The sequence below is a fragment of the Pholcus phalangioides genome, unplaced genomic scaffold, assembly GCF_987345545.1.
Source record: "Pholcus phalangioides strain wild (caught in Gottingen) unplaced genomic scaffold, Ppha-v1.0 ptg000028l_1, whole genome shotgun sequence".
NCBI lineage: Eukaryota > Metazoa > Arthropoda > Arachnida > Araneae > Pholcidae > Pholcus > Pholcus phalangioides.
The window spans coordinates 2,526,620-2,540,589 of record NW_028301618.1 but is presented as its reverse complement, the minus strand read 5'-3'; the positions used below and the strand labels follow the sequence as shown (position 1 = coordinate 2,540,589).

General features: G+C 38.0%; 1 protein-coding gene across 2 annotated transcripts in view; it reads left to right on the top strand.

Moving 5' to 3' along the window:
- LOC149067748 (matrix metalloproteinase-28-like) overlaps positions 1-13,832 on the top strand; it is a 31,447-nt gene extending 17,615 nt beyond the window's left edge. The window contains exons 7-11 of one of the 2 annotated variants that reach the window (XM_089252343.1): positions 7,977-8,075; positions 8,164-8,324; positions 8,536-8,671; positions 8,750-8,922; positions 13,488-13,832. In XM_089252343.1, the coding sequence (XP_089108469.1) occupies positions 7,977-8,075; positions 8,164-8,324; positions 8,536-8,671; positions 8,750-8,922; positions 13,488-13,544 (626 nt within the window). In that variant the 3' untranslated portion in view covers positions 13,545-13,832. The remainder of the gene's footprint in view (positions 1-7,976; positions 8,076-8,163; positions 8,325-8,535; positions 8,672-8,749; positions 8,923-13,487) is intronic. The other variant, XM_089252345.1, reaches the window with a different exon arrangement.
- The last annotated feature ends 138 nt before the right edge of the window (positions 13,833-13,970 follow it).

Here is a 13,970-nt window from a genome sequence, read left to right as displayed (position 1 = left end):
GAAATGGCTTTTCTCGTCTCTTTTTATGGTGTATTCGTCACATATGTAGCAAAATACATCAGGATGATTATTACAACTTCATCGACTGGGTGTCATTCATTATTTTCACCAGCCCTCAAAGCAAAAACTTTATAAGTTATGCAGTTGTTCACGATTTGCGAAACGACAATCCTGGAAGAGATTTAAAAAACACTTAAAACTTTATTTAGATTAGGATTATCCCACGACCATTGCTTTACGAAAGCCGAAAAACACACACTTAACTTGGACACACTGTAACAAGCTACTCCCCCAGTAGCACAACGATATAGTACAATATTTGGACCATATCGTTATATATCAAAATGTCAGAGGAATATCAGATGTCATAACTATGATATAGAACGATCTCGTCTTATATGGTGCAAATTATTTATTATGTTAATTGATCATGTCTTTAATTTTTCAGCCGAATATATATTTGATTCCATGTGAATAATCTCTACTTTGAAGGACAACAACTTGGGACAATAAACTATTTTAATATAGTTTGAAAAACATAGATCTATATCGTGAACCTGACATACATCTATATCGTGAACCTGACATACATCTATATCGTGAACCTGACATACATCTATATCGTGAACCTGACATACATCTATATCGTGAACCTGACATACATCTATATCGTGAACCTGACAAAGATATATATCAGATTCTCGATATAGACCTGATATAGATCTATCAAAGAAGACAAAGCTCTATATCCTGAACATGACATACATCTATATCGTGGACCTGACAAAGATATATATCAGATACACAATGTGCTGATATATCACCATATTGTGTGCCTTTAAATAAAAATATTGCCTTCAAATAAAAATTTGGAGAAAACTTAAAGTCGAGCGTACAATTTTTTGTTTGAATTTAAATTAAAAACGTTTGAATGAATAATTTTTCATATGAAATTTTGATTTTAATAGGATTAATTATGCTGATATATCAAAATCATTTCGTCACTTATAATTGAATCCTTACTGTGCATGTTTTACATCGTAGATGTTGGTATTTTAGGAGGAGGAAGAACTTATCGACCGTAACTTTAATTGCCACTTTATAATTGCACATACTTTTTAATTAAAAAAAAATTGCTCTTGTTTTTGTTGTATATGTGTGTGTTTTTCTTAAAATTATTTATTTTTTTTTCCTTTGATGTTTTCATTTTCTACCATACTTTGAGAATTTTAACTCTTTTGTGTTGCATATTTTTTATTCTGTATGTTTTGTTTTATTAGCATATAAATTAATAATTTTAAATAATATACTACACAATTCATTAATTTGTTTCTTGTGTTATATATAATTTCCTTAATTATAATATAATTTTTCAATTACCTGCCTCAAAATGATAAATATGTTTCACAATTTCTATTTTGCAATTTTTGTGCATACATCAAAATGAATAAATTTGATTTAAAATACAAGTAAAAAAGAAGATTACTTGTGAATTGATGTTATAATAACAACCGGTAACCAGTGCTGTAGTAGTGGGTTGGTAAGAGTTAGAGATGGGAAGAGTTCAGGGTACATGGGTTCAAACCCACCCACCTCCAGATAATTACAATTTTTTTTAATTATTTCTTCCGAAAGGGCGCCATCTATCGTCAAAAATTTGAAGTATTTGAATATATCACATTCACGATATAGATCTATTTATCTCCGACTATGCATTTTTTTAGCGAGAACGATATCGTGGCCCAATATAGATCTATATTGGAAACTGAAATTTTACGATATAGATCTACATCTTTGTTCTACTTGGGTCGTTAGCTTGTTACAGCTTCTACAAAAATTGGTAGAACTATTAATTAATATTTATATAATTCACCCTAATCACTTAATTTTAATGGATTCTTTTAGAATATATTTATATTTACGTCGCCAGACAGTCTGGGAATTGGGTCGGACCTTTTGTTCAGAAATGAGCAAATCCGTGTATAGAAATAGGTGAGGCACCTATATGCACAGGTGTTACTTCCAACGTCTTGTAGAGATTCTCAGAAACCCTGCCCTTTCGGCACTGGTATCTTGAGCAGGAGTGCCAGACGGATTTTATCATTGGTATGTAGACATTGGGACGGCAGCTAGATTCCAGTAGGGGTTTCTACCCAAAGTGGGGGAGGTGTGACGTTTAGGAGACCGGAACCATTGGAGGTAGGACGAGAAAAGGTGGTTTGAAGGAGGAGAAGGAACTCTAGGTTTTGATTAGAAGTGATGGTTCCATTTTGTTGGGAAGACTGATAAAACTGATAAATCAGCAGGAGGAGCGGGAGATGAACAAAAGCTTGGGGTAAGTCTTGACCTATTGTTTTCTCAAGGAGTAGTAGCATAAAATATATACTAATTTGTAAGTGTGGAATTTTTAAATATATCCTCATATATATATATATATACCTTATTTGTTATAACTGTGAATAAATAGAATCTTTTAATACGACCCATGGACGTAATGAATGATTCATACTTTGGCAGAAATTGGTATTACACATATACGATCATGAGCCAGCCCCAAACGCTGAGAGCAGCTCTGGGACAACACGGAGCAACAAGATCTACACATCCGATTAGAAAATGAGACATATAAACAGTAGTCATGTTAGATGTAAACACTGTTAAATACGGCTTCATACAATCAGCTGATAGCACTATAGAAAAGGAGGAAGAAAAAAACAGGAAAACGAATTTACCTATGAAAACACTCAATTTTAAAATATTGCATAATTGAGCTATGCTGAATCTCAAAAACTAGAGCTGATAGAGAAACTGTTTTCATATTTGAAACCAGCACACCAAATATAGTCAATCGGTTTAAAAAAAAATTTTTTTTTTCTTTTTAATGCTGCGATAATTTATAAATCATAAAATAATGTTCATCCTTAATTCTCCAGGAAATATATTAATGAAATTTCAGAAAGAGGATAATTTTTTATTTAAGGGGGTGGGGGGGGGGGTGTGGACAAAAATGCGCGAAAATACAAGCATGTCCTGTAAAACACGGAATGCATTATAACCATGAGGTTTTGTTCAAAAAATGTATGACCATAATTTTTCGTGCGTGAAACCAATAAAGCTACGGAGGCGTGGTTTGGTGCACGTGTGTAGGCAATTATAGCCCACATACTTGAATTTTTTCCTGCCTACAAAAGCTTCCAGTCGCCGTCAGACTTCCTAGACATAGAAGGCCTCTGCATTGTTTGCCATAAACGTCATTCAGACTACCTAGCAAGTTTGCCACATTTTGAAACACAGCATCCTATTTCGTTTCTTCTTATTTTGGCCTAGAATCTTCCTGATTGGCTCACAAATACCGCATAGGTTGGATGTGGGGGCATAGAAATCGCCAATTCTGAGCCCGATCATTTCTTTTCCTCACAACGATATTTTTTTCAGAGGGAAAATGGACTACTTACTGACGTCACGAGCAGCGTGCGGAGACATTCTATCTCTAGGAGGTGCTGACTAAGCCCGCCAGTAAATGAAGAGGTGCATGTTGTGTTTACTTTTAACACTTTGTTAGCCGAGTGGATAACAAATGGGTATTTATTTTGATGAGTATTTATTATTACGTTAGACTTAGATAGATTACATACATATAGATAGGAAGAATTTATAAAGCGGAAAGAGCAGAACATTTAGACATCTTGTCTACTTGATGTCCGAGGTGGAACTCACTAGTTCCCCTTACACAACACTAGATGGCGTTGTATGTTCTTATCAGTTTAGTTCTTTTAGTCATTTCTTATAAGGACACCACATTCCTCCCCGCTAATTTAAAGATCCAACCGGACAGGAGCTTTCCTGGTTCGTTGGGAACGTCGCAAAGGAACGGGAGTACTGGACATCGCTGGTGCCTTAGCTTGTGTTGGTAGATCGCTACTGATCTCTGTCGGAGTTGTCTGTTCTTCTGGAGCAATCTGTACTTCGGAGTCAGCAGCGACAGGAGTTGATGAAAGTTTGCCTGGAACTCTGGGTACCACCAAGGTTGGCTGAACTTGATTGCCAGCTGCTCTCATCTGGTCGATGTGACGTCGGAAGAGAGTTCCATTTACATCTACAGTGTAGTGTAGAACTCCGTCTTTGTTGAGAACAGTTCCGAACTTCCACTTGTTATTGGCGGATCTGTAATCTCGCACAGCCACACGATCTCCTGGCTCGAAAGTTCGGTCATAGAAGTCTGTGACCTCATTTCTGATTCTTTCTTGAACCCTGTTCTTGATATTTGGCAAGACTAGGTCTATCCTAGTTCGGATTTCTCTTTTTAGGAATAACATTCCTGGGCTTTGCATAGTAGTCGCATTTGGCGCTTTTCTGTAATTCAACAGGAAACGTGCTCACTTTTTGGTAGATGTTTCCGGGAAATCTTTGCATCGCCCGAAGGGATTGTTTTAAGGTGTGAACGTATCGCTCTGCCTGCCCGTTGCTTGATGGTTTGAAGGGAGCACACGTTTTGTGCTTTATTCCATTATTCCTCATGAATATTTCAAATTCGTGCGATGTGAACTGAGGACCATTGTCACTCACTAACACTAAAGGCAGTCCAAATCGAGAGAAACAGTCCCGTAGGCATTCAACTGTCTTGAACGTGTTTGTTGATTTCATCGGGTATACTTCCATCCATTTAGAATGAGCATCGACTACGATCAAAAACATATGCTCGAATATGGGACCTGCGAAATCTACGTGAATTCTCTCCCACGGAGCACTCGGGTATTCCCAATGGTGTACCCTTGCTTTCACCGGATCGGACTTGAATCTGGAGCAATCTGGACAGTTTTTAGCAGCTTTTTCTATGTCGCTATCAATGTCCCTCCAGTAGACGTAGGATCGAGCAATTGCTTTCATTTTAACAATGCCCAGATGGCCTTGATGGAGTTCATCAAGAATTTGATTTCTAAATTTCTTCGGAATAAAAACTCTTTGGCAATGCATTATACATCCGTCCTGCAAGGTGTACTCGGCTTCCTTCCCTCCTAAAGGTTCACCGAATTTCAATTTCCTCAGCAATGGACCCAACTCTTCATCATTTTGTGTCTCTTTTGCTAAATGTTGAGCTTTCACTGGTAGTGTTTCGATTTGATTCAACTGGAAGAGTTCTATGTCATCCTTGACAACTAAGTCTTCCGACCTTAAAGGTAATCGGGAAAGACAATCTGCATTACCATGGTTCTGTGTGTTACGATAAATGATATCGAATTGATATGCTTGTAAGATCAAGGCATAATGCAGAAGTCGAGTAGCCGTCAACACTGGTAGACCTTTCTTCGAGCTGAATATCGCTACCAAAGGATTGTGATCTGTTATGAGAGTAAATCTTCTGCCTTTCAAGTAAAGCATAAATTTCTTTACTGCCCAGATAATTGCCAAAGCTTCTTTGTCAATCTGGGAGTATCTCTGTTCCGTTTTCGTCAGCGTACGAGAAGCGAAGGCAATTGGTCTTTCTGTTCCATCTGGTAAGACATGTGATAGAACTGTTCCTATTCCCACTGGAGAAGCATCCGAAGCAAGAGTAAGAGGTAGTGTAGGATCATAGTGCATCAAGATTCGCTTTGAGCAAATTTCCTTTTTGATCTTCTTGAATGCAGTCTCACACTTTTTAGACCAACGCCACGGAACGTCCTTTTTTGTCAGCTCATTGAGAGGATAGGCAATGGTTGCCAGATTAGGACAAAATTTCCCGTAGAAATTTACCATGCCCAGAAAACTTTTTATTTCCTGAACGTTTTTCGGTGCGGGAACTTTCAAAATTGCTTCAGTTTTCTCATTTGTTTCACTTAGGCCATTTTCATCAATTTTGTGACCTAAGAAATTTATTTCTTTTTGAAAAAATGTGCTCTTTTTCAAATTTAACTTCAGCCCATGCTCCTGACATTTTTTGAAAAATTTTTCCAAAGCCCTGAGATGCGACTCGTCATTTGTTCCGGTCACTCTGGCGTCATCCATAAAAACTTTTACACCATCTATTCCTTGGAATAGCCCATCAATGTACCTCTGCCATATTGCTGGAGCTGCATTTAGACCGTACATCAATCTTTTACAGGCGTATAACCCCTTATGAGTGTTTATGGTTAGGAGTCGTTGACTGTCAGGGTGCACTTTCATTTGCAAATATGCATGACTGAAATCCAATTTTGAAAATCGTTTACCCCCATTTAAACATGAGAATATTTCTTCAAACGTTGGTAAGGGATGCTGAGGCACCTCTAGCTTAGGATTTAATGTGACAGAATAATCTGCACATAACCTTATGGATCCGTCTGGTTACACCACGGGAACAACTGGTGTAGCCTAATCTGAAGTTTCAACTCGCTCGATAATGCCTTCTCTTTCAAGCTGGTCTATTTCTTTTTCAATCCGGTCTTTTAATGCGAAGGGCACAGTTCTCGCTCTACGAAACTCTGGGGTAACATTTGGTTTTAGCTTTAGTTCCACTTCATGGTTATTTATCTCACCCAATTTGTTGTCGAAAATTTCTTTATAATCATCCAACAATTTTTTGAGATCCATGTCATTAGCGGTCCTCACAGCCTTAAGAGAGTTTCAGTCTAGATTGATTTTGTATAGCCATTCACGGCCAAAAATCGTGTCTAAATTTTCCCTCACCAAATATAAGTTCAAGTGCAACTTTTGTTTCCCGTACTCCACTTTCACAGTGACATATCCCGCTGGGACAATTTTTTCTCCATTGTATGTCCGGAATACTAAATTCGTAGGTTGAACTTTTTTCTTCGAGATTTTTCTGAATCTCTGTAAGCTCATTACTGATACTGTTCCACCCGTATCGACTTCCATACTCACTGGTTTATTGTCTATGTTGACAGTAACCATCATCGGAGGCTTTTTCGGCTCTTCACTCAATACCCTCTCTAACCCAAACATGGAAACGTCATTTTCGTTTTCCTCAACTGAAATCTGTTTCTGTTTGTTAGGTGTCGATTGAGTCTTCTTTGCCGCGTAGCAGGCTTTTTCTATATGCCCGATTTTTTTTACAGAAGCGACATTTGCTAGCAATAAATCTGCAGGAGTCTTTATCGTGATTTGTCCCTGTGCATCGTATACACGGCGTATAAATAGTATTATCGGCCCGATAAATAGTATTATCGGGGAAAGATAGCGTGAGAAGCTAGTAACCATGAATTGGAGATAGAAAGAATAAGACATAATGAAAGGCATGTAACACACGGCAATAATGATTTGTTCGGGTATTTGAATTTGATGAAACATATGAAACTACAACAACTACGAACTAAAAAAAACCGTGGTCAACGGTGTGCGTCTGTGGATGTTTACCTTTTGAACGATATTTTGCCGCTCTGACGATGACCGCATTTAATTCATTCTACATACTTTATTGTAACAAAAACTATTATGTTATTTTTCTACAATATATGCCTGATCAATATAATTCAGCCTAAGGCTCCTCCGCTTCGTAAAAATGCAACAGGTGTCTTACCAAACATAGAGGATTGACCTTTTTTCTTTCATCAAGCAGAAACTATGTTCAAGTTGTGTCCTGTAAGTGCTAGCACAAACTTTTATCTCATCAGTCTTAGGTCGTAGAGGTACGATTCTAGTTTAAAAAATGCTCAACAGGTGAATCCCCAATCATCACGCAAAGTCTAATGCAGTAGTAGTGTTGTTCAAATCTTTCCTGCTATTCTGTCAAATGCGAAAACTCAGTGATGCTCATCCGCACTTCCTTATTTATCGGCTGTTTGACGGTGACGGGCAGCTTCCCTATTCAGGAAAAAATTCAAGCATGTGCACATTAGGATTGCCCACACACGTGCACCAAACCACGCCTTCTTAGCTTCATTGGTTTACTTACGAAAATTATGGTCGGATACTTTTTGGACAAACACCATTACAGTTTCACAGTAATTTCTACTGCAGAAAATTCACTTCGGCCGATTAACCGTTTTGGATTATAACAGGTGATTTTGCGCCGCCCGAAATGTGTAGTAAATTTGCCAGTCCCTACACTGTTGATGCCGCCACAATGACAGAAGACGGTAAAGCATACCTCTTTATTGGTAAGTTGTCTATCGATTTAATGTCGATGATAAGATATTAAATTGTGACCTGATCACCATATCGCTTCATGTGTCTTCACTTTTGTAGGCAAATATTACTGGGAGGTTGTTAGACGGGAGGATCATGTAAAAAGTTTAGCCCGTCCAGCCGATGGGTATCCCAGAAACATATCCGATGATTGGGGTGGACTTCCTGATGAGTTAGACGCTGCGTTGATGTGGCCTAATGGAGAGACATTCTTCTTCAAGGTCAGCATGATTTTTTTTTCGAATAACACAATGAAATTAACATTGTGGGGACCCCCCATAGTGATATTATAAAGATCAGGCTTTAGCGCTGAACGTTGTCAGTTCAGTTATGGTCACAAAAAACTAACTTTTCATGTCATGTTGTTATCACTGCACAGTCTTTTTCATTTCGTTTACCAGAACTAATCTGAGTTGTTCTTAAACTCCGCAGAGAGATAAGTATTGGAGATTCAGGAACAAGAGAATGGATTCCGGGTACCCAAAGCTGATGTCAGAAGGATTCGAGGGCATTCCCATGAACGTCGATGCGGCCACCATGTGGAATAACAAGACGTATTTCTTCCAGGGTAGGCCAACACTTCAGAATTATGAAAATAACAATTTCGGTTTCGACATAGATTTCTCAATGTGTTCTTTCATTTCAGGGAGCAATTATTGGGAATACGACAGACGAAAAACGCCACCTGTCAGCGCCGAATTCCCGCAACCGATAAGCAATTTGAAAAGCGTCAAAAGTTACATGAGTGCTGCTCTGCAATTCACGGATCAGAGGACGTACTTATTCCAAGATGATACGTGTTACAAATTGCCGTTGATCGTAAGTGGTGTGATAATTCAATACTTATTAGTAGGCCAACCATATGACCCGTATTTTATGGGCCGTTCCCTTACATCCCTCTTAGTTCTAGCCATCCTGATTTTTTTTTTTTTTAAATCGATCTGACCTGTTCCTTGCAATGAAGCTTATTTGATTTGTAGTCTGCTGATATCGTGCCTGGACATTATTTTTAGAACTTTATAAATTACTGTGGGGGGGGGGGGGGCAAACACTGCATTAAAATAAATAATGAAGCACGCAATGCATTATAATCAGCAATACAGCACAATACGCAATGCACCACCATCGGCAATACAGCATAATAAGCCATGCATCTAAATATTGAATATTAGAAAATTACCTGCTAACCGTTAACTGTGATATACTTTAGTGCAGCGGTTCTCAACCAGTGACTCAAGGAAAATAAATAAGTAAATTTGACAGATAAATGAAAAAAAAAGAGGCCCGCGGAGTTACGCCATAAAAATTATATACAAAAAAGGCTCCTGGAGTCAAACAGGGCTTCGATATAAAAATTTATGTACCGAAACGGGCTTCCGCGAGTCAAAAAAGGTTGAGAACCGCTGCTTTATTTGTGGCATCACATGCTTTGTTTACATTCGTTGTTTTGTGTTCGTTCAGATCGGACGGCTTGCGTTTTGTGTGTTCATTAAACTTCAATTCATTACTCTGCTCACGCGTATTTTAATAATTTGAATAGGTTATGTTACCCAGTAACCCCCTCCATTTCGGAGTGAGTTTGTTTAATGATCGCGTCTACGGTCGCGGAATTTTGACTTCTGAAACGAAGTTTAGTATCTGTTTACTTTTTGAGCCTAAGTTTCCAATTTAAGTGGGAAAATGAAGAAGCTTGATTCCATCGATAAGCTGGAAGGTATACAGAACTGGGCAAGCTGGAAATTCGATGTGGAACTACATCTGACTATCCAAAAAGTGATGTCAGTCGTTTCGGAAGAAGTCACGCATCCTGTTTCGTTGGATGAAAACGCAACTGAGCCTGAACGAAGGAAGTTTGCCGCTGATGTCAAAGCTTTTGAGGAGGCTGATGCTATTGCATGATATATAATCGGGTAGAGTGTTCGTGGTGAGTCAAAGCAGCATATTCTTACCTGCAAATCTGGCAGAGATATGTGGAATGCATTGCACACTGTATACGACGCTTGGACTTACTGTATTCGCAGTTATTTAACTACACCAAGAATCCAGCTGACAGTATCGCCTCCCATTTGTCCAAATTGCGCAAGATTTGCAAGAGGAGCTCAAAGAAGAAAATGTAAGTATTCCTGTTTCAATGTTGCTGAATAGGATTCTCAATACCCTTCCGAGTAAGGCCCCTTTCACACGGAGCGGATGCGGACGCGGGTCCGCATACCCTTTCAAACGAGCGCTGAAGATGCGGACGAATCGCCCGCATCTTTAGTTCGAAATTCGTGCATAAAAACTATTTTTTCGCAATTTTTCTAACTGTTTTTCTCCTTCACCCCTGATTCAGTGGCCATAGGCAGCCTAGAGGTATTCTTTGGTGGTTTAGTCTAGAGCCACATAGAATATGGGAATAAAGATGTCTTAATTCCGATCCTCACAAGTAGTCGATGGGAGAAAATGTCTTCAAATATTTTCAAAACATTTTGAAAAAAAAAATCCGTCTTTCCGGAAAAATATGAAAGAAAAATTCAAAAAACATCCAAAACTAATATGTTCCTAAAAAAAAAATTCAGGAGATATCAAAGAATTTGCAAGTAGAAAAAAAGGGGAGGGGTGGGAACGTTCAAAATGTCTGTGCTTAGAAATATTCACATCACAATTCTGTCTTAGGCCTGGATTACAGTATAAAAGTTTTATAAAAGTTAGTTTATAAAACTTGATAAATTCAACCAATATTATCTTATTGGTTGAATTTTTTGAATGCAAAATGTGTGTGTGTGTGTGTGTGTGTGCACCGGTTGCATTTTCTTGAATGCAACCGATGCGCCTATTGGTTGAATTTTTCAACTTTCATAAAAGTTCTTTTATAAAACTTTATAGTATAATCCCGGCCGGATTACACTATAAAAATTTTATAACAATTATTTAAAAAAAAGCAACTAATAAATTTATCGGTTGCATTTGCTCTAATGCAACCGATAAATTTATTAGTTGCTTTTTTCAAGTTTTATAAAAATAACTTTCATAAACCTTTTATAGTGAAATCCCATCCTTAGATTAGTCATTTCTGAAATATAAAATTTCATTTTTTCAGTTTATAGACTGAATATTGAGTAAAATAAACTTGTAGGTATCGGGGAACCACCAAAAATATTCAAGTGCTAGGGTCTTCAAACGTCTTAATCCGGCCCTGAGTGAACACCGTACGTGGATAACGTTGTTTAATAAAAGTACTTTTTTTAAAGTTTGAAAAAATTAAAAGATTAAAAATTTAAAAAAAAAATAAATATTTAAAATAATATTTCAAATATTTATAATTTTTTAAATAATTTTAAAAATTTAAAAAGAAAAAATTAAAATTTTTAAATTAAATTTAAAAGTTATTAAAGTATGTAGTCAATTTCGTAATGTAGAAATTCGTAATGAACAGAACGGCTTATAATTTTGGTCCCGTCAGTGGCCATTGTTGACAGGTTTTATTGTATAAAATTGTGAAATATGGACAAAAGGCAGTTAAAGTTGCTATATCTCCATCTCAGAAGGAAACGGAGGGATAGACGTATGTGGGTACATCATATTTGATGAACAAAGACCCTCATATGGTGTTTTTAAGGGTATTTATGGCAAATAATTAAAAAAATTCCGTGCAAAATCACCTTCAAAAAGTAGCCAAAGATGCGGACGAATTCGCTCCGCATCCGCATCGTGTGAATAGCTCCGAATAAACCTATTGTCAAAACTTCTATGTGCGGATGCGGAGCCCGCACTTAGGTTTTGACACATGCGGACGACGTCCGGACCCGCATGAACATTTCCTAGGTGCGGAGATTTTTCGGCTCGTGTGAAAGGCGCAGTATATTACAATTGTTAAAACTTCTTCCGGACCCGCATCCGCTCCGTGTGAAAGGGCCCTAAGTATCTAGAATTCCAAAACGCTTGGGAGTCAGTTCCGCATAACGAAACAAGCGTAGCGACTTTGAACGTCTCAGGCTTCACGAACAGAGACTTGAAGAACAGAGACCTTGCAGTTCCGAACCGAACACTGCAGCATTTATTGCAAAATATGCTAGTTCGATGGCTAGGAAAAAAGCTCGAAACTTCGAAGGTTCAAAAACCACAATAAGCAATGCAGCACAATACGTGATGCATCGCAATAAGCCATAATAAGCCATTGCAAAGAAACGGGCCCTTTTCATATTTATATATAGGCCTATATACAACCTCTGACAATAAAGTTCGGTGAATGAAGTCAGAACGGCCGATCTGGCAACACTGGCGAAGCAGAACGCTGCATATGCGTAGCGGCAGGTGTTGACCATCTGCCGCCTCCGTTGTTCAGTTGAGCGTCGTTTGTTTTCCGTGAAAGACTTGTTTTACAAAGTGCTTGTTTAGTGCGTTGGTTCTTGACTGAGAACAGGAAAATGAACAAACAAAAGATCAATTTAAAGTACCTGAGGGAACGACGATGAATGCTGCACGGTACATTGAAATTTGACCCGTTTCATGAAACGTCTACGCAGGGTACGACCTCAGTACGCACAACAAGGTTCATGGTTTCTTGTTCACGACAATGCTCGCCCTCACACAGCCAATATCGTCAAACAGTTCATGGCAAAAAAGGGGGGGTGGCACAAATTGAACATCCACCATACTCGCCAGATCTCAATCCTCCAGACTTCTTCCTATTCCCACGACTCAAACTCGCTTTGAAAGGAAAGAGATTTGACGATATTCCTCACATCCCACGAAACGTGACGAAGCTTTTGAACTCCATCCCAAAAGAAGACTTCTCGCAAAGTTTTCAGGACATGTATAGGAGATCTCATGCATAGTAATGGGAGGTGACTATTTCGAAGAACAGTAAGGTAACTTTCGTTAACATTTCATCTACGTTAATGTTACAGGTTACAGAACTATTCACTGAACTTTATTGTCAGAGGTTGTATATACACACGCGCTTTGATAATCATGACTAAGTATCGTATTCCCTCTCATTTTGCGGCATGCCAGAAAAATCTAACCATTTTCGATGACTCCTCTTTCTTTAGCCGGGATAATTTTTTTTTTTTCAATTCATTTAATAACCTTCTTTAACACGTTCAATGCGGGGCCTCAATTGCTTGTCGAGTCCGTGGGGCGCTAGCTTTTGTAGCTAAGATTAAAACTAGTTTTGTACATGAACTTTTGACGGGGCGGATTATTATTGCTCAGGAATACAGTATGAATATTCATCTCATACCGTATAGTGATGCTCAGTACCTCATGATTCTCAACGTTGTTTTTATGTGGAATGTATTTTTCCCGTAATCCCTGGTTGAGGATATCATATTTTTGTCACTAATGATGTCTGAGAATCTTTTTTTTTTTTCCTTGACCTGTTGATTATTCCTTTTTTTCAGGCATCAGGGCCAAAGGAATACTCACGTCAGACAAATAAAATGTGGTTCAACTGTTAGGTACTCGTATTTCGTTTATATACAGTAGTTTACCAGGAAGACGCCAGTTGAGGAGGAGACCCGATCTGCGAAAGACCAACAGAGGACCTTGATGGCGGCCTCCAGAGACTGTCTGTTATACATCATACACGTATGATGTCAAAATGAAGAAACTAAATGAAATAATCAAAAGGACAGAAAATAATCTACGTACAAATTTAGCTATACTACATACGAAAATCATATTTTCATTTTTTTTTTTACAGTAAAAGCACTATATTGCGAAAATTATATCTGTTATATATTCAATGAGATGACCTTTTTTTAGTAAATGATTTTTAATCGCGCATGCGCAGGGAAAACTGATATTATATATATATATATACACTGCTGGCCACCGTAAATGCAACACCCTGAAGGAAGCATGCAAATAATATGAAATTTACA